At 42.0% G+C, this 21,559-nt stretch overlaps 1 protein-coding gene across 1 annotated transcript in view; it reads right to left on the reverse strand.

Moving 5' to 3' along the window:
• Positions 1-14,475: 14,475 nt before the first annotated feature.
• VCAN (versican) overlaps positions 14,476-21,559 on the reverse strand; it is a 113,003-nt gene continuing 105,919 nt past the window's right edge. Inside the window, exons 13-15 of the mRNA XM_075079909.1 lie at positions 17,918-18,062; positions 16,149-16,331; positions 14,476-15,677 (exon numbers count right to left, since the gene is read on the reverse strand). Of these exons, the coding sequence (XP_074936010.1) occupies positions 15,547-15,677; positions 16,149-16,331; positions 17,918-18,062 (459 nt within the window). The 3' untranslated portion in view covers positions 14,476-15,546. The remainder of the gene's footprint in view (positions 15,678-16,148; positions 16,332-17,917; positions 18,063-21,559) is intronic.

Below are 21,559 nucleotides of genomic sequence, written 5' to 3' on the forward strand. Positions count from 1 at the left end.
ATCCGCGGGGGCTGCAGCGATACACCTGTCTTGTCGAAACAGGGGGAACCGAAGGCTTCTCGGACCTCTAACGCCTAACCCAAAACTGACCATTTTGGCCTAAGCTGTAACAAATTCAGTCCCTTGCCTGCACCCTTCCTCCACGAAGGGCAGAGGGGACAGCTGGGTGGCCTCAGGAGGTGGTGGCACTGCTCTCTCCCATCACTGCTATTTCTGGGTCACCCTCTTGGTGCTGGGGGGAACTGTCCTGCCACACACTGTACAGGAAAGAAGAGGAAAGAGCCTGGAGCTTAAAAAGGTCATCCAAGTTGTCCTAAACACATACTCATGCCAAAAAAGGGGGAGGAAAAGTGCATCATTACGATACAATTATTTGATAACAAGTATGAAATTGCTTTACCCGTTCTAGCAAGACTATTACCGGTACTGGACCCAAAATAAATTAACCAAGTTTATTTCATCTGAAGAGTGAATAAAATAGTGTTCCACAGGCATTCTCTGGATAATACACAATATCGGTTCATAACCAAAAGCACTTAAGGAAATAAACTTCACTGAGTGAGTTTTAGTGCTCTAATTTCCATGCAAATTGCAAGGAATGCTGGAGTTGTATTTTAGATCCTTAACTGGGTACAAATGTAATGGCCACTGCTCTACAGAGTTATTGACATTTATAATTTCGGTCCTTGTCAGTGGACAGGCCATATAAATAAAGCACAGAGGAAAAATTTTCAGAGACTCCCAAAAGAATTATAAGGAAAGAAAACATGTGCAGAAAGCAAAGAGTACTTGTGTCCCTCAACCCTCTTGATACTATTTTAAACCTACCCCCAGCTTTTTACCTTCTGTGGTATCCCACCTTTATCAATTGTTGTCGGGGAGAAAGCAAAATCTGCAAGAGTCTTTTTTATTGACTGTCTGATAGGAAAAAGGAATATGCTTTTAATCATGTGGTTTCTAGTTTCCATTTGAAACAGTATTTCTGGCTTAAGATTAAATTTGCTATTTTAGCCAAGGTCGTCTAGGGATATAATGAAAGGCAAAGGTTACAGGAAGACACAGGATTTTTCATTCCTCTAGCTGATATAGTTTAGAAAAAGACATTTTTGTAGAGAAGGGGAAAATGAAACCCTTTCAATAGTCTGATCCATGAGGAAGGCTGAGAAATAACTCCTGGGAGTGCAGTGCTTTCTTTTTTCCCCTAGTGCCGAAAATATTTCGGTCAAACTGGAGAGGTCAGACTTCAGTCTGCATATTGCTAAATTTCTGCAGTCCATTGATACTCAAAAAGCTACCATGTACTCCACCATGGCAACAGATCGCTGAAGAATGCTGTTGCAAAATTCAAGGATATTCCTGTTATATGCAAGAATATTCCTGGAGAAAGCGCATGGTACGTTTTCATTGTAAGAAAGCAGAAAAGACCACCAATTCATAGGCCACATGAGGTCGCTTCTTCTTATGAACTGGAAACATCAACAGATGGAGTACTTGAGACTGATTTGGCCTGGCACTGCCAGAGACCAAATCAGATTTTAAGGAAGACAACTCATATTGCAAAGGACAGTAACTAATCACAAAGCTAATAAAAATAACACTGCCCACACTCAGCTACTAACAGGAAATAAAACTGCCAATGAAGAAGCAGAGAATCAAATGCCCCAGAAACTAATTTAGAAAGTCTTGGCTTATAAAGCACTGGTATTTTATCTCAAAACGCCCCATCACAGTCAATAGTTGAGGCCATCAGTTTAGAGTCTTGAGGGCAGAAGGACAGTAGTTTTAGTGCCAACAGCTTATAAGCTCCTTCAGCCAAAGACAATGAAGTCCAAAATAGTTATGGAAGACACACAGGGCAGGAAAGAAGAAATCCTAGCTGACAGCTTCAAACTCTTCTCCCCACTGTGGTGGAAGGAGAAGGTTACATCCCAAACAGGAATAGGTGTGGCCCTGAACCCTGTCCAGGCTGGGGTTGTATACCATAATCACCTCTCAAGGTCAGTCCCCCAGGAACTAATCAGGATGCTACCAACAGCACTTTGGAGCTGACATAAAAATATGTTTTCACCTAATCATATATATTTTAAGGGATAATTTTGTCACGAGTCAACCAGCCAAGCTCCCTCCAACAAACCACAGCAGTGGTTTATCCTTTGACTTGAGCATGCTCTTCCTTGCAGTCCTCCCAAACCCTTTGCTATTCTTACCAGGTTTTTCATCCATCACCCCAGAAGCTGCAAGCCCTGCACCCAAGATTTGTCTCTCTCATATAGCCACGTGCATTTCTTACTTAAAATAACCAGGATTTTCAGAAATGCATAGCTCACCTGAGCTTTGCTCCCAGCTAAAACACCCAGAAGCTTCAAGGGCAACAGGTCGGTGCTCCTATAAATCCCCCTGAGTTGACACATTACAGAAACTTGTTTCTCCTCCTTTCCCCCTAACTCACAGAAATCCTTAACGACAGCTGCCTTTTTATGCCCGCAGGGGAAAGGCTTTGTGTGCGCTCTCTGCATACTTAAGTTTGAACAAATGGTCCTCCAACGGACCTTGTGCTACTTCAGTAAAATGCACAAGCGAGGAAGAAACATAACCTGATATTTCAGGATTTTTGTCTTACGAGGACAGGCTGATAGCTGAGAGCTTTATTTGCTGCATAGCGTTTGTTGATGTTAGTCTCCTCAGTGAAGAGGAGGCAAACATTGCACACTCCTATTTCAAGGTTAAATTTGAAAATTGAGTCTAATATGGTAACAAATGCCAGATTTCTCTTGACGCAGCCCACACACCAAGGGGGAAAAAACCAAGCAGCATTTTCACTGAAAACACACATTTTTACACTCCTATTAGTGTTTTCTGCACTTATAAAGGAGACGTGTTGCCACCATGAATGCTCAAATGGTGGAGGGAAATAATATATTTTTTCCCTTTCAGCTTCAGGCAGCTTTAACAGGGGTCATAATGAAAAATATATTAATAAGTACTGGAACTTCCCAAGTCTGCTCACCACAACATTACCAATAAAATGTACATGGTAGTTACCAGTGCAAACCTTTATGCCTCAAAGGGGACTTTTGAATGTGTCATTGCCTGTCTATAACCTGAGAAGCTCTTTTTTCATTTTTCCATGCAGGCATCAGATTCAGCTCTTACACCACAGGCTTTACAATATTCAGGGTTTTTCTTGAAGACCCCAATCATGCAGCTAGCCAGACTTCATTAAAAAGTGAAAATGTTCAGCCTAGTACCTTCCAAACAAAACCTTAAAAAAAAAATTAAAAAGATCAATAGCATTCCAGTACTTCCAAAGTTAGAAATTAATTTTCTTAAGAAATCTTACAATACCTGAGGACCGAGGGACTTTTTTCAGTGTTTGGCGTTAGCAAGACATTCCTTTGATAAAAATACTAAGCTTGAAGAAGAAAAATATAAAGCTGTCTTACCTCACAGCTTTGTACTGGTAGATGGAGGAACATCGGCACTATTATTGCTATTTGTGTTAAAACAGGAGAAAAGAGTCTGGCATAAAAGGTGAAGGGACTGAACTACAACGCTTTGCATTTCACGTAGAAGCTAAGAGGTAGATGCATGCACTGTAACTCTAAAAATCTCAATATGAATGTAAGAAGACATACACTCCTGCTGCTCAGCCTGATACGTGACATCAACCATCACAACTCAAATCAGCTATGCTCTTGTGGGTATTACAAAAAAAAAAAAGGAGAAAAAAGAAAAGAGAGATTTCATTGGACCTCCAAGGGGAGCTTTTCCCTTTTTCTTAAGACTGAGATAAAAGTTTCTTGCAATCATAACATGTGGGCAGTGTTAACCTGCTGGCACAGTGGGGCATGTGGTAGTATAGACCAATCTTTAAGTGCTGTGGAAGAGGTCAGGCCGTACAAGGTCAGAGAGCTTCAGGAATCAAGTCACTTGCATCTGATTAGGGTAAGAGCAAGAAAAGTGTTTTAGAAAACATGACAAGGTTAAAGCACAAAGCTGAGAAAATTGGCCTAAAGTCAGTGTCCAGTGAAACATCGGCAATGCATGATACAATGCCGAGGCCCAGGAGAAGGATATTGTCATAACAGGTAGAATATTAAAGTCTACACCGGCATTTTGGCCACAAGGGTGGCTTAGGACACCCAGGCATTGGACATCCAGGAAGGATTTGCAGACATAGAGGAGATGCAGGATATCTCTCTCTCTTTCCCAAAGCCCTCTGGAAGGTGGGGTCCCGGAGCTGGTGAGGTTCCTTGTGTTACGGACTAACGGGCTGATTAGCAGCATGGGTGGAGAACTGGGAAAAGACTGACCCGCAGCAACCAGGGGAGGAAGGGATTTCACAATGCATCCAGCGCCAGGGGTGGCTGAAGGACGAGGATGGGTACTAGGAGGCTGAAAAGCCACTTCTGCAAAATGAAGTAAGCCAAGTCCCAAAGTGGATGGATAGAGACCCATGTAGACAAAAGGGAGGTCACTATGGTCAGCTTATAATATACCAAACTATAGCCAAGTGCAAGCAACTGATGGTGGCCTGTAGAGTCAGAGGATGGATCATCCACCCACGCAAGCACAGATGCCAGCATCCCACAGCCACCCTGGAGGGACTTTGGGAAGGCAGGTGTTTATGGACAGTAACACGAAATTGCACATGCTATTTGAGACAGTACCCAGCTTAGCCAAGCTTCCACTTCCACTTTCAGGGGTGCACTTGTAGCTCCCACAAAATACAAGCCCTAAAAACTGAAACTGGGCTGTGGTCATGGTGAACAGAGTCTCCACCTCATAAGCTTTCTGTCTGACTGTTTGATATTGCAGATAGTCATGTTTTACGGCCAGTTTGAACTTGATACTGAACACACAATGAAGCAAAAAAATGAACATGTCATCATTTGTATATTTAGTTGTCTTTGGCTTTATGTTGGTAAACATTGCCTCTGGGCATAATGTTAATCATATTGCACAATAAGGTACTTATTACATTAATAAGTATTGGAGCAAAGCCTCAAATCCCAGGTGGACCGGACCACTTAATATTGAAAATTAGTCTGCACAAGCCCAAATCTACTTGAAGAATGAGAATGAGGAGGTGCTAAAATCTTGTAAGACCAAGCTCTTCATGCTGATGTATTTCTTCTTGATCCTTGGATGCAGGTATTTCCATACAGTATCTTGAAGTAGGATGCTGCTATAAAAAATATGTCCTGTTGGCATTGCTCATACACTGCAGATATGAGTAGCAATTAGTACACTCATTTTTTAAGCTATCATATTTTCCCTTCCTGACACTGGGCCATGTCAGAACAGGTTATATAAATCTGATGATGATATACTGACACTGTAGCTAACCAGAGCAAACCTTAGGAAGCTGAACAGCAATATTAATTCTCACTGACCAAGAATGTGTGCTGTAGATTTGCAACACATCTTACGATCTGACCCCTCCTTGATTACTTACCAGTAGAAAAAAAAAGTCTCTGAGCTGCTAGGGAGTCCACCATCAACAAAAAACAATTTTTAAGGTGATGAATTCTCTCGAATGTTGTCAAGTATCTCCTCTGTTCAGGCCATTTTTCTCTTTCTGAGATTCTGGGAAAAATACCAGATTCTTTTTCCTTGACTTTTCTTTTTCCCCCCACTTTTGAACTTCAAGTAAGTAATTTTACTTTTAAATAAATAATACAGGGAAGCAAAGAAAGTTCTTTCACCTCTAGCTCCCCGACTGACTGTCTCAGAAGTTAGGCAGCTATGCGTCTGCTGCAGGAAAGGTACCAAAGAGGAAGATACGGTCCCTTAAAATGCAAAGATTTCCATTCTGCTGTTGTCATCCTGCTGGCTATTTCATCCAGAGATGTTTTGCCCTGGGGCATAACTATATGGATTTAATTTTTGTGCCTGTGTGAAGTTGAAGAAGTCATAAACTTCAATAAAATCCATGTAGTCCAATACTTCTTGGAGCTTATCTCATTCTTGGATGTGGAGAGTCTGATCCTGGAAGGAGACTTACGAACATGCACCAAAACTTGTCTCCAGACAACGATTTTTTAAATAACATTTCTCTTGTCTCTTGTTATTCTTCCTTTTCCAGTCATACACTAGATATATGTATTTGTAATATTTGTGCTAAAACTGATGCTTTTGTATATTTTTAAGGGAAAGCTGAGAGAAAGGTCTCCTAGTGCTTGCATTTCCATGTACTGTGTTAGCCTGCACAGTCAGTCCTTACTTAATTTACATGGTGGGGGCAAAACTTTTTTCCCCGTAACCCCCTGACTGCAAGTGAGGGGTCCCAGATGGCATTTTCAGCAGTAGTCACAGCTACCCCTCCTCATTTCAGGATCCCAAGCAACCACAGCTTCTCACATCAGGCATGGGTGATTTTGGAGCACAGTGGTTCCTATGGAAGGGCGCAAGCTGCCTCTCTCCCTGGCAGATGCAGCTCGCCACTGCCACCCCCCATGAGGGGTGACAGGCCTCCTGCCACCTCTAGTTGCCCTCACCACAAAATATCAATACTGGGTTGGGTGGTGGGGGGAAAAAATACCAAAAGAAAAGAAAGGTAGAGGTTTGCATTAGGCCTTGGTTATCTTGTACTCCAAGGCTAATAAGCATAGGAGTAGCTTCCAAAGGTGACCCCAAAACTTCCACTAACTAAAAGTACTCACCCAGCAAGCTGTGCAGGTAGGTCAGACTCGAACTGTACTTGCCATAAAACATCTAAAAGTTGTTATGAAACAGTGTATTTCAGATCCAAGGTCAAGTGGGTATCAGTCCCTTGATTTAGGAAGATCCCTTTTCCCCCTCAGCTGTACAGTTAAATCCTAATTTATTCATATGCATTCCAGCCCAAGTTTCTGATGGGTTTATTTACCTCCACAAAACCAGATTACAATAAATCACAGCAAAGGATTTGTTCTCTGTCCTGCTTTCTATGACACTTCCAGCAATGATTTCATTATCAGTCCTTCCACACATCTCTGTGCCTTTATGCTGTCCTTGAACTTCACATCACGGATGATTTAGAGTATCCGAGAACAAACACTGGACAAGAGGCAGCCCTGGGTTTCCAGGTACAGCCAGCACCAGACTCTGTCAGAAGGTGCAATAAGCAAAGGAAAATACAACAATATGTTAAGTGTGGTGGCTTATTACCATAGAGGTTGAGAGAATTATTTTGAATGTGCAATATTATTTCTTTGCACAGGAAGAGCAAGACCTGTGACCTTTACAGAAGTTAAGTGAATCCTAGCAGCAGCAGAGACGCTTGGAGGAGGTGCAACCTTGAGGGAAAGTGGCTACGCCAAGCTATGAATGCAGCAGAGTAGCTGACTTTGCTACACAGAGGGACCATAGTCTTGATCTGCACCCACTTTTGAAAAGCCACAATGATTTAACAGAAAGGAGACTCGTTCCCCAAGAAATTAACTGAAACTGTCCTAGTAGCCTGATGATTTGTGGACCATGAGTACTACTGTTCACCAGAAATTTACCAGTGGTTACAATTGCATTACCTTGGTCATTTTAGAACTGAGTTAGCCTAGTAGGAATGTCCCAGCTCCTTCACATAGCCAAAGCCACAAGTCACACCAGTCAGGGAAGGTTCGAGGCCTGATGCCCACCACCACAAGGTGACAGCTCCCACAGGCTCCCCAGCCACCCCTCCATGGGATGGGGCTCATCCAGGCAGGGGGTTTGCTCCTGCCCTGGCTCGGTGACACCAGCCTCCTTTATCCTGCTTTCTCCTTCTTATGACTCCCCTGCTATGCCACGCTGGCACTGCCTTTCTGCAGCTCCAGGGGCTGGAGCACACCTCAGCAGCTCAACAGCTGCGAACGCAGCACCCACAGAGCCCTCCTCAGCAGCCTGGAGCCGTCCTCCTGGCCTTTTTAAGTTGAAAGCTGTGCTTGGAGTCAGCTGGCGCAGAGCAAGAGAAAAAGGCTTGGATTTCTGTAATTTTATTCATCTCTCCTTTGGCAAATATTTTTCCCTCTAAGGTTAGCCCTGATGCTGTTAATGAAGCCTTGGACTCGCTATATTGAGTCAATCAAAATACACATATCTGGGTTTTCACCCCTGAAAAATGAAGATTTCCTATATAAAACTATAAAACTACATCCTAAAAGGTAGAGGTAAACTCACTTTTCTGTGTAACTATGTGTCAGCTAGGCTCCAGTATACTGTAAAGATCAAGATACTTTTGTGCACTAAACGCCAAGCTTTTCCTTAACTGTCACATTTGGAATCTCTTCTTCACAAAGAATCTTCTACTCAAGAGTGGCTGTAAGTGACACTGGATGTCCTAAGCTATTCTTTTATCTTTAGGTCATTTCACTTCAGCAGTACGTTAATGTCACTTCAGGCAACTTGAAAAATCTTTGTGTCCGCACTGCCTTTCATTTTAAACCCAAATGTTTGGCTTTACAAGTACAAACAGCTATTCCTAACATTTTTCAAGGGCCGAAGAGTGACTGAAAGTGTAGCCTACTTGTGCAAACAAAGGCTAAAAGGTCTGTCCTAAATAAAGTCCTGAAGGATGGAAGTAGCCTTTTAAAAAACCACCTGCAATCATAGAGTGCAAAATACTACCAAAGAGCACACACATTTAGGCCAGTTTACCAAAAGCTACAATAGCATATATTTGATATTATATGTGGCTTTTATATTGATGTGCGCTCTACTGGGGATATCGCTGTATGCTTGGTATAAATTCACTGGTATAAATTCAAATTCCTCCCTAATACAAAGCTAACAAGGATTGATTTTCCATTTTCAAATCAATACCCATGTATTTTTCCTCACGTTATTCTTCCTGCATTTTTACCTCTAACATCGGAACCCCATTTCATAACAATATTATTTTCTGATTATTTTTGTCCTTATTACTCTGCCTTTGAAAATGTCAGTCTGGAAAGCGTGCCCACAGGAGGGAGCCAGGCTGCTAGCACAGGAAGGCACAGGAGAGAAGGGAACAAAATATCACTTTTTCCAGTTATGTGTTTTTCCTTTAAGCATCTTCCACTGGTCTCTGTCAGTGATGGAACAGTGCAAGAAGACAGACCTCTGCTCTGACACGGTGGAGAGCCCTTTATGGAGATACCTAATGGAGATGGTTTCTGCAAAACTCAGCAGGGTGTAATTGATTTGGTAGCATGATCAATGACCCTGTGCTGGGTTTAGGATTCTCTTTATAGCCTGAAAGCATGAGAAAACCAGCATGACCTGTTCAGGTACTGAGAGGAAAACGTCTTTATTTTCCCCAACAGCAAAGGGGAATAGCTGACATTTCAGCCCTGTGCCATCAGCCATTTTCAAGCTGCAAACACCAGCCTGGCCACAGTGTAGTTTGAAATACACCAAAGTGCATGGGTTTTGTTAGCAGAGCACACGTTGCCTTTGAAACGCTCTTCTGGGATCCACGGGGCATTAGCTCCAGCCTGGCACTTGCACCTTTCATCTGCTCATGCTGCATGTAATGCAGGAGCAGCATAACCTCTGCAGCCACGGGAAGCTGAGGGCTGCCTCCTCCTACCAAAAGGTCTGTGTGGAAAATATACCGGGAGCAGCCCCTGGCCCCGTTACCCTGCCGTAGACTGTCCTCAGTCAGGATTTGAGCATATCTTGAAGCTGCCATGGTTTAAGATGAGCAAACTGCAGTAGAAAAACAGGTATGGCTTTCATGATCAAAGGGATACTTCATTCAGCAAGCAAATAGCACCACCGGCAACATCTGCTGCTTTCTTCCCCTTTTCTAAGTTTATTTTGAAAAAAATACGTTGACAACGTCGTGGTACATGGGTGAGCTCAAGGCTTGTTTTAACCCTGAAGAAAGCAGCCTGGGATCGTTCTGCCTTTAGAATCAAAACTTTCATAACCTGCTTAGAAAAGTCACTTTTTGTTTTGTTTTGTTAAAAAAAAAAAAGAACAAAACCCCAAAAAAATCCACACAAAAATAAAACCACCACCAAACCCAAAACCCAAAACAAGGCCCTTAGTAAACACAGATTCATTGCCTGGGTCTGCTGCAGATCTCTGTGTATGACCTCTGCCAAGCCTCTGCCTTACTTTTTTCTCTACCACGTAGGAACGTTATGTGTAATTATTACCCCAAACACTACAGTGTAAGAAACACAGGACTAAAATTTCTGCCTTTCTCCTGCTACCAAAGACAAGCACGTTATTTATTCCCTTCCTAAACCGTCGTAAAGTAACAAGTACTTCTGCTGTTACAGGGCTTCCTAACACTACATGATGCAACTTCTAGAGCTTAAAACCTGAAGCCATGTAGTCGCTCCTTAAGACTGCTGCGTCTGTGCGGGACCACCAGCAGCGTTTGCCTTCCTGTTAGCTTCTCCTTTCTTCCAACCATCTCAGAAGCAGGCTGCTGAACCATTTCCAGCTTGGATTAATTTCTCCTGGCTACTGGCATCTGGATATCTGGATGCATTTTGGTAGTATCATGAATCCATTCCCACTCTTGCAGTAAGTTCCTCACTAATACACCTCAGGGTCCCATTTCTCCTTTTTTATCTGCATTTACACAGTGACTTAGCCTCTACAGCAATAACAGCTGATGGCTTCCTTACTTGAAAATATTGATTTGTTATGAAAACCAAAATTTGCCATCAAATTGCACTTTACAGGCTCTTAAGCTTCCTTCCAGAACTACTGACAGAGTTTTCAAATGATATAACTTTTTTCTAGATAATATTACTGTCCTTAAAATGACTTCTCACCTTTACCATGCTACCCACTTTGTGTGGCCTGTAAGCCTTTGCCTGTGTTTCATCCAAACATCATTTGTATCCCTTTCATCATTTGTTAGGAAAAACAGTGCTCTCGTAGAGCCCTACACACGTTGCTGCTTACAATTAATAATAAAAGTTTTGTGTTTTCTCTGAAGAAGAATGCATCTGCCCTTGTGCAGCTGCACTGAACCCAGGGACTTTTCCAGTCGTTTTTGGTATGCAACACCCTAAGTGTTTCCCGGTGAAGGAGCAATTTTCTGCCTGGAGAGCTGAAGCCTACAGGCAGCTTGTCATCTTCTACAGAACAGCACACTGCAAGCCTTTTAACTGAGCAAAGAACATGACCACCCTCTCCCCCACCATCTGGACTAAGAAACAGCTCCAGTTCACACCGAGAGTGACTACAAACGCCACTGCAGTTCAGAGATCTGCCTAGAAGCCCTAGGAGGCATCTTTGCAGGCACTGCTCCTTCAGCAGCCCTACGTGTGCCGAGGAGACACCATCTGGGGTATTTTAGAGACACAACAGCAGCAAGACTTCTTATCAGATAAAAACATAGCTCTTCCAAATGCAAAAAGTCAGCATTTATAATGTGGAAAAAAGAAAAAAAAAACAAAGCCCAAACTTACTAGAGATGCAGAGCCTCACTGAGGTTTTAGTTAAATCTACAAGTCATGCTTTTAGCAGGATCCAGGTTTTCAGGAGTTACATAATAACATTTACGCCGGTAGCTGCTCCTCCTCCTCCTCTTCCTCCTCGATCACCCCAGGCTGCTGTGCTGCTGAGCTCCTTACAGCTCGGCCTTGCACCACTGGTGCGGTTTCAGCCGCCCATTGCCAAGGGAATGTCTCTGGCTTCTGCATACACTCAGGGCAAAGATGCTGCCTCCAGAAATGAAGACTTTTGCTTAAAAAAGTATTACATACATTGACCTTAACCATACCCATAGGCTGAAGCTCAGAGCTCCTCCCGCCACTGCCCTGGCAAAGCCATTTCTGACTGCAAAGCCCTCCTTGCAGGCTGTCCTTCCCATTGGCAGCTCCTCGCCGGCCGCTTTGTGTCTTGCTGCACCTGTTGCACTTCCAGGGGCTATTTTTCCCTCCGACATGCTCCGTCCATCCCCCGTCTCCGAGGAGTCACTACTTGCAGTGACATCTCAGGCAATAGATCCCATAGAAGCCAATGCCGCTCAGGGAGGTCTGCCACCAGGGAGCTGTCTCTTCCTCCCTAGCTTCAAGTTGTGCTTCTTTGAGTGTGTAGCTGGCATGTTTCCACTAACCGGCACCTTCTCTCACTATTTGAGCAGCTCTACCAAAATAGGTGGCTTGGCTCATTTCTGTCCTGCGTGGTGTTAATCTCTGCAGAAGGTGAACCCTCTGCTCTGAGGTTTGAGCCGGGAGGTCAAATACTGTCAATAACTGAAGGGACAGGAATATGTTCAGAATAATAATAGCTTACTCTGCAGGGATTTTCACGGGCGCACAAAATGCAGTTGCTCTCGTGGCGTTTTGAGCTCTGTGCGCGAACCTGCAGCCTGAGGCTTGGCTGAAGCAGATACTCCATGTGCTGCTGGCAGCCCAAGACGTGCAGCGCACATTCAAACTCCTTTAAGCTAATGATTTTAATCATCAGTGCCCCATCTCCTCCTAACCTTTCCACTTCGGAGTGTACAGCCATTTCTGTATCCTTTTAAATGGCAGACAGTGTTTGAGACAAAATGTTTAAGTTATGCAACAGGGGAAGATTGCTGCAGGAATACGACTCTGATATTTGCCTTGCTTGTACTTGTGAAACAGTTTAAAGCAGACTCTTCTATCCCTGCAGCAGATACGGGTAACTGAAAAATAAGTAAAAAAGAATTCTGGTTTAACTTAAAGGCAAGAAAGCAGAGCACTCACTCAGAAAATCTGTATTTAAATCTCTAGTTTTGTCTTCTATTCCTCTACTCCAATCCCAACATGCTTCCACATACTGGGGTTGAGAGATGTTCCACATCAAGGAATCACGGCACTCGTTGCGGTAACGCCCTGGCTTCAGAGAGACCTGACGTGGTGATAAGAGTGGGTGTATTCTGCAGGGGGTCAGGGGGGTGGTATTGCAACGTTTGGGGTTTAGACCAGTATCAGGAAAAGTCTCCAGAGCTGAACAAAGTTCCATTCTCTGTCTAAATAAACAAGCATGGGTAACAGGCTTTTTTTTTTTTTTTTTTTGGTTTTTTTTTTTTTTTTAATAAGGAATGTCGTCAGTCCTATTTTATTATGCGTAATAGAAGGAGGTGAAAAAATCAATATAAGCACTGTATCTAACCTATTTAAAACTACAATCACAATGTTATCTGAATGCCTTACAACATTGTTTAAATCCAACAAGTAGACAAGAAAACAACAAATCTATGCAGGGTTTTTTATACATATGGTGAGAAAGTTTGAAAAGTGTTAAAATATATTTTCTGTTCTGTATGTTTCTGGTACAAGGAAGTGATGTGTAGAATACTGTATATTTATGAACAGAGCCTTGACTTATACAAGCAATAATCGACTTCAAAACATACAATGTATATCTTAAAATATCCCCTAGAGCTGCTCATATAAAGTCAAATCCAGCACCTACTAAAGTTCAGCCAGCTGACTCTCTTTGACTCCAGTGGGCACTTGACTAAGCCCGTGATAATTGTGAAGTGCCTGACAGTCTAATTGTATTCATATGAAAAAAATCACATTGCATAGATTTAAACAGGAAGACATGCAATAACAAGACAAGTCACAGTATAGCAAAACCTTGTTTCTTTGGTGAAACAGAAGCAGATATAAAAGTTACAAAGATTTTAGACTTTCATTCACAAAAAAACCCAGACATTCACATTATACACTATACAAGATAATAATATAAATAGAAAAAAAGTATTATGTGCATTGTTTGGGGGCTGGGGGTGGGGAATGAACCGGCCAACACAGTGACGCGCTGCCACGTCGGACGCATAAAGGTTGGGTACGCTCGGTGGAGCCGTCACTGCCGCTTCGTGAGAGATGCCATCCGGATCTGTAACGGCTGCTCGCAGTGGGCCGTGGCAGCGTCACTCCTCGCGCAGCTCTGCCTACAACAGGCTCTTACGTGTTGGCTGGGTTTCAATTCTTTTCCTTTCCCTTTCAACTTTTTGCATCGTATCCCCACACTAACACAAAGGCGTAAACCTCCCACCTGTGTTTGTATTTGCAATGTTATTTTTAAAGGAATATCTTAGGGAACTTACTGTTCTTTATTTTTGCTTTTTATTTTTCCTTTTTTTTTTCTTTTTTTTTTTTTTTTTTCCTGTGCCCAAAGGTGTGCAAGGCACTTTGCAGAAACAACAGTCCTTTCTGTGGAGAGGTCATTTCAAAAGTTACCTTCTACGCTTACTGTACACATCCAGGTCAGTCATCGAGCTGACCAGGGTAAGAAATCATAATAGAAAACTCCTACGTACACACTGCACCAACTACAACCTATAATCTCCTTGTGCACACACTTCTTTCTAGAAAGCCAAGATTCTGATTCTTCTGTAAGTCACACAGTTCTCACCCATCTAACCGCAAACAAATGATCCTGTTTAGCAGGAATTTTGTTCTCCAGGGAAATAGCAGTTGAACTGAAAGATGGTTCCAAAAGCGGAGCTCAGGGGCTAATACTGCACTGGCGAGCTCTTTTAATCTTCTTTGCATGGGTAAAATAACATCCAATAAATTAAATCAGTATGGCTTACTTCATTTATTTATGTACGCTTCACAGCTGCAGCATTCATACACAAACATTCATTACTTTATAAAAAGATTAAAAAATGGTTATATATACAAAATTATTTACTTTTTCGATTTTTGTTTGTTTTTACAAAAAAAATCCCCCAAACACCAGGTCTATCTCCATTTTAGAATGCAGAGACCTGTAATATAGACCTTGTGGTTAATGTCATGAAGTAATTTTTTTTCTTTTTTTTTCTCTTTTTTTTAACTTTTCAAAAAAGTGGCCCTGGTTGATAAAGTTAATGTATTAGCACTTGGATTTTTACAGGCCCTCCTTATCATACACAACTCTTCCATGCAGTCCTTTCTCATGAATGGTGAAGCTGGAATGGAGAGCAGAAAAAAAGTTCCACATTGCAGTCCCTATTTCATGCTTCATGCCACTTTTATGTGCTCTGTCTGAACTTTGCATCACGTGGACACAAACTGTACCTTGGATGGGATTGACACAGTTCTCATTAAAAAAAAAAAAGTCATGTAACTTGTGTGTTTATCTTCACCTGATTATAGTAAATTTCAGTCAGTGAAGTGATTTCAACCATTTCCAGCCTAGGTAAACAACATAGAAACAATGTCATAAATGACTGAAGACCTCTGAGGCCGTTCTAACCATAAATATGCCTGAAATTAGTGTGACTTTTCATTTTATATACAGGATTTTAAAAACAACACACAATTAAACAACATTAAAATCATCTTATTTACATTTTCATTGGTGCTAAAATTGAGCTGTTTAAATATTGCAGAAGGCTGGTGTATATCATAAAATGGTCCACACTGATGGCATATAGAAAACTAATAATCTTTATAGGCTGGAAATGGTTTCCTTTTATCCCCATAAGCACTTCTCCTTTTTTATTTTTTAAAATTTTCTGATAAACACCATATTTTTGCAAAATTCATTGTGAATACCGCAGTCCACAGTTTCAAAACAATTTGATAATACTCCTATAAGTGATAGAAAAGGCACAGAAAGTTATGACTTTGGCTGAAATGGTGGAAATCCCCATTCACCATTTAGCTCTCAGCGCCTTGAGTCCTGCCACGTCCTGATCCAGCGATGATAGTGTTTGGATGAATTTAAAGATGTTCCCTTTCCTGATGAAGAATGTTTATAGAAGTATTTCTTAGAGTAAGTCCTTTGGTATGTGGACGCTGCAATGAGGAGGAAAAAAGGTAAATTAGTTTAAAATTATTTAACTATGAACGGGCTGACTACACTTCACATTACAGTTCCATTTATACTTGATTAATTAGAGGGTTACAAATTACTAACTGGTCCTATGACCATGTTACAGATGGGAAAAGCATCTCTTACACATAGTTAGACTGCAACTGCAGAAAGTATTGTTAGTGTTATTAGGAGCCTCTGTTGATTTCAGTGGCTTTGTAAGAGTGTTTTTTATTTCAAAAGAATCATAACAGCTTCTGTAAAAGCCGAAGACGAACTTTTTTTGTTAGTTTTGGAGGCCTGATGCTTTTTCCTACAGATAGAGTGAGCAGTATTGCTGTTGTAACCTGTCATACCAGATTTGCTCTTCTCTTAAAATGTATGTTCATTACTTATTAATATTAAATTAATCTGTTGTTTCTGATCCAGCACAGGTTTGCTTTCAAAGAACTCACGATTCATGCAAGTAATTTTAGGCATATCCCATCTTCCGTTCCCTTGACACCGGATGGTTGGAATATGACGCTGGATGAAACCATCTTTGCAGTGATATCTAATAAGGGAGTTGATCTCATAACGAGGCTTCATCTTCCCAAAGGTCTTTGCGTTTTCCACAACAGGAGGCTGACCGCAAGCAACTGAAAGGAAGAGAGAACATAACCCAGAATATCCGTTTATAAATGCACTTCTGAATCTGGTACTGACCTCTAAACCCTGACTAAAGGAAGATGTTAAGGCATCTCAGTTAGGCCCCCAAGAGACACATCCAAATAAGCACAGGGAGATCAGTCTCTTCTGTAGTTCTGCAGTCTCATAGACCAAACAGTGATGATGAAAATTGGAAAATGGCAGACAGTACAGTTAGTATTGCCTTTTTTGTTTAAATTTCTGATGTAAATTTGAGCCAAAAAGGTTGGCATACTCACATGAATAAGTGATTTTCACTGGAAAGCTGCAAAACCTGAAAACCAGTGAAGTTACTACAGGCATTTAAGAAAAAAGTCTCATTTTCAATACTTCTCATGTCTTCCTCAACAATAGACTATTTAAAAGCACTTAAAAGTGTTGGATCCTTCAAGGCCCAGAGTTCTCTGTTAACAAAAAGTTGTAAATGGCAATTGGGAACAATGGAGCACACACAAGATTTTGGCTGCTTCTTTACTTTCCCAGTCTGAAGAGGCAGAGGCAATTCCTAAAGTATTGCTGTAGAGCTCCTGGTAACAGTCAGTTTCCTGTAAGTATCAAAGTTGGTGAAGGGTTTAGAGGAGAAACCGTGCAAGGAGTGGTTGAAGTCACTTTGTTTGTTCAGGCTGGAGCAGAGGAGGCCGAGGGCAGCTCTCCTGGCACTCTGCAGCTCCCTCCCGAGGGGAGGAGGGGGACAGGGCTGGTCCCTGCGCTCTGGTGACCAACGGCAGGACCCGAGGGGATGGCAGGGAGCTGTGCCAGGGGAGGGTTAGGCTGGGCATTAGGAAAAGGTTCTTCCCCCAGAGGGTGGTGGAGCCCTGGAACAGGCTCCCCAGGGAGGCATCACGGCACCAGCCCGGCGATATTCAAGAAGCACTTGGCCAATGCCCTCAGAGACATGGTGTGAGTTTGGGGCTGCCCTGTGCAGGCACAGGAGCTGGGCTCGGCCACCCTCGTGGGTCCCTCCCAGCTCAGGACATTCTATGATTCTATCAGCTCTAACGTTGTATAAGCCAAACGTGCTTTTCTGATTCCAGTGGTGCCATTAAACTAACTGATTTTGGAAAAGGGGAAGAAAAAAAATCAGCATTACTTGATAGGTGAAAATTACGCTCAACTGAAGGTGAAAACCTAACCACATCTAACCAGTGGTCTGCTGCCTGCTATGACTGCCTACCAGTATTCTGCTGCCCACATACTTCACAGTGATGCCATCCCAGGAAAGAAGAGTTGGTAATATTTTCATGGTATGCAGGTAAAGCAGGCTTGCCAGGTACTTGAACGCCTCTTTTGCTGAGATCTGTACTTAAGAATAAATTAGCTTGTTTTTAACCAAGAGTTTCAACTGTGTACGCTTTTGTGCCTGACTCAGGAACGGATTAGGTAGAGATGCAATATGTGGATACAGATGAAGAATGACTTTGTGCGGCTACCTCAGTCAGACGCTGTACTGGTCACAAGAAATCACTAGAATTTGTCATTTTAACTTTATAAAACTGGAATTTAGAGAATAATGTTATTGTTACTGGAAAGTTTGTACCTGTTCCTTTCTTGCAGGTATAGGTAAGGTGATAATTGCATGGTACATCATTCCACTGCCCATTCTCATGCCATATTATAACAACACAGTCTTCTCCAGCAGAAAAGAAGCTGTCTGGCTGGTTTGGTCGCCAGTTCTCATATTGCTGCAGAAAAGAGGAGCAAAGCCATTATTCCCAGTGTTGGAGTATATTTACATTCAATTTTACAGAATAGCACAGAATACTACCTTTGGTGAAGAGCAATCTCAATTGTTTGATTCAGGCTGTTAAGGATGAATTAAACAAAGCTAGATTTATAATATCCTCCTACTCTATTAACAGATTATCTCAATGGGAAAAAATATTCTCATCTAACTTCTCACTTACTGTAAACTGATGTCAGGTGAACAAAACAAAGTGACGCAATTCAGCGCAAGCAAAATCTGATCCTAAGTGTGTTGAAACACACTCTTTTCTACATAGACAGACATGAAGTGGAATGCTAGGAAGTGTAGTAAATAGCCCATAAACCTCATTAGTCCAAATCTACTAAATAGCAAACTACATGCTAGCTTCTCACTCTTAAATTATTTATTCTCTGACCTCATTTAATGAAGTAGTTCAATGGGATGACATGCAGAATTAGGTGTAAAATAAGTAAAGGTGGCAGAATGTACCCCCAGATCATTGTCGATTGATATTTCCATTAAAAAGGGCTAGGTGGCAGACTGAGCATATATACAGCCTTTCAGCTTTAGATGTGATGATCGAAAATCTACCCTCTGTAGAAAAACTAACTCCAAACATCTATGAATATATATGAATAAAACCAGAAACAAGCACACTAGTTTTAGAAGTAGAAATCTGATTGTTGGTACGTGACAAAAAGGAAAAAAAACCTTCAAATGGCTGAAAAATACCTTTAGCATTAAAAAAAAATTGTTTCTTAGCCCTGCACCTAGGACACACACCTGGCATACCAGTTTGGGCAGGCTCCATTCTTTGTGATCCAAGCTGGCCACATGCGGGTCTGCCCTTACTTAGACAGCTCTGCATCTACCCAACGATATGTCCCTACCGAGAGCTGTGGATGCTGCCGGCTGGCAGGCTGTGCACGGCTCCATGCATGGGCTCAACCTGCATATACTCCGCTGTAGAATGCACTCTTTCAAGTATGGCTACGGTCATCATTGCACAATGTCATTTTGGGATGAAAATTAGGGAGGGCTCAGCCTGTTTTTTCAATCAATAAGCAGGAAAAATAGAAACAAAGGGAGTGGCACATGGCTGAAAATCTATGCAGAAGTCCTTGGTAGGGGACATGTAGCCTACTGCCCTTGCAGTCAGCAGAGCTGGCTTAATCTTTATCCCACTTTCTGTTTCATCTTGATCCCAAATGAAGCACAGTAATTTGAGATTTGCATAACATTAGGTAAAGAAAAGTGAGAGAAGATTTGGGAAACTATTCTTAGCTATTTTCTTTGCGATTTCTGTTGTGTCCCTCCAAGAAGAATTTAATGAAGGATAAAAATAGATATCTAAAAGAACTGGAATTCACATAAATGCCAGACATTAACCAGGCAGCTAGTCCCTTGTATGGTCAAAATGACACAGTTTCTACAGTGCTTATGTTTTCCTCGGTGCTTACATCTTTCTGTCTAGAGCTGGCCCACATGAATGTCATAAAAGTTTAGCTTTCTATTTTCTTAACTTTAAGAAATAACCACTATTCACTGCCTGGGCTAACACATTTTAGAAATAAAGTTAACATACCCCACACAAGTAGTATTTACCTTACAATGAATCAGACTATGAAAAAAGTTGAGTTAAATACTTAACCTTTTCCTACCACATGTCATCTTACCTATCACAGGTTTTAATTATCCAAACAATTTAACAATCATGGTCTAAATAGATTTGTTCTGCATTGAATTTATTACCTCTAATAAACCATCTCCCTTTTTATGTGGAACTAACTTAATTCCATCTCTACATTTCAGTGTTTAATAAACCTACACTACAGTATGCACTAACCCATTTACTCAAGTCCAGAATTCAGCATTTCATATTAGCTTATAAATCAGAGCACAAGTTTTGCAAGCACAGTAGCCAAACACCATATATATGAGTCAAATGGGACCTGCAGTGTGGGAAGCTTCCCGCAACACCTAGTGCAAAAAAGAAAAGCAAGGTCTGTGTGTTTCCCCTGAGACAGTGAGAGGGAAAATGGAGATGAAGGAATATGCCCATGCATGGTGTGCATTAACGTAACTTAGAGTGCTCCAAGACCCCTGTTCCAAAAGGGTATTTTGGTTTCCCTCAGGCTGCAGGAAAGTCTGCCTGTGTGTTGCAGAGGTGGGGTAAGCAGAAAGAAGTGATCACCTCTCACTTTGATCTCTCAGTGTCTTACTGCCCAACCCAACTGAAAAGTGAGATTTGCTAATGGAATTCACGGGTGTACGCATGGTTGGTTACAGTGGTCAGACGATGGTGTCGTGTTTTAACTCTAGTCGGCAACTAAGTACCACACCGCTGCTCGCTCACCCTCCCGTCCTGCCCCAGGTGGGATGGGGGAGAGAGTTGGAAAAGTAGTAAAACCTGTGGGTTGGGATAAAGGCAGTTTAATAGGACAGCAGAGGAGGAGGAAATAATAATAATAATGATGATAGAATACACAAAACAAGTTATATACAATGCAATTCTCCCCATCCCATACCAATGCCCAGCCCGCCCCAAGCAGCGATTGCTGCCCCCAGCCAACTTCCCCCAGTTTATATACTAGAGCATGATGTCATATGGTATAGAATGTCCCTTTGGCCAGTTGGGGTCAGCTGTCCTCGCTGTGCCCCCTCCCAGCTTCTACTGTACCTGGCAGACCCTGGGGAGCTGAAAAGTCCTTCACTAATGTAAGCACTACTTAGCAACAACTAAAATTTGAGTGTATTATCACATTATTCTCATGCTAAATCCAAACCACAGCACTGTACCAGCTACTGGAAGGAATATTAACTCTATCTCAGCCAAAACCAGGACAGATGGGGAAGCAACTTAAGCTGAGGCAATCCAATCCCATTCAAAAATAAGCCCAGACATACACACACAGAGAAAAATTAAAGAAAACAGCAGGGTAAGTAGTGGAAATGTTTGATCAATAACATCCTGACAGCAAAGGAAGGACTTCAACAAGCCTTGCAGCTGCTTCTTGTGGAGGTGATACTAGAGAGCTCTTTACTTCCCTACGTATCAGAGTGTGGGAATGAAGGATATTTAATGGCTACTGGGGGCATGCGAGCAGGAGGTGCTCAGCAGCTTGCCAGCTCCCACCCTAAGCGCGTAGACTCCATATGATCTTACTTGCCTTGCCATAATGACTCCAAAAGTTTTGTTTGTTTTGCTGGCAGGGTTGCAGCAGAATGACAAAGGATTATATCTCGGCCCTGTGGTTTATTCAAGAATGCCTGATATCCTCCAGCATGACTTGCTGTTACCTCACATCTGATATCATCATTGCATGGATTTATTTTGGCTGAATAACTCTGATTTTGCTTAGGTTTAGTGCCAGAATTGCTTAGCAGAGGAAGTTCCAGACTGCTGAATTGCTTTCTTAGGTCTCCACCCAGCTCTTCTGTAGTTTTTCAATGCCTTATTTAGCCACTGATAAT

This window comes from Phalacrocorax aristotelis, chromosome Z, assembly GCF_949628215.1.
Source record: "Phalacrocorax aristotelis chromosome Z, bGulAri2.1, whole genome shotgun sequence".
Classification (NCBI taxonomy): domain Eukaryota; kingdom Metazoa; phylum Chordata; class Aves; order Suliformes; family Phalacrocoracidae; genus Phalacrocorax; species Phalacrocorax aristotelis.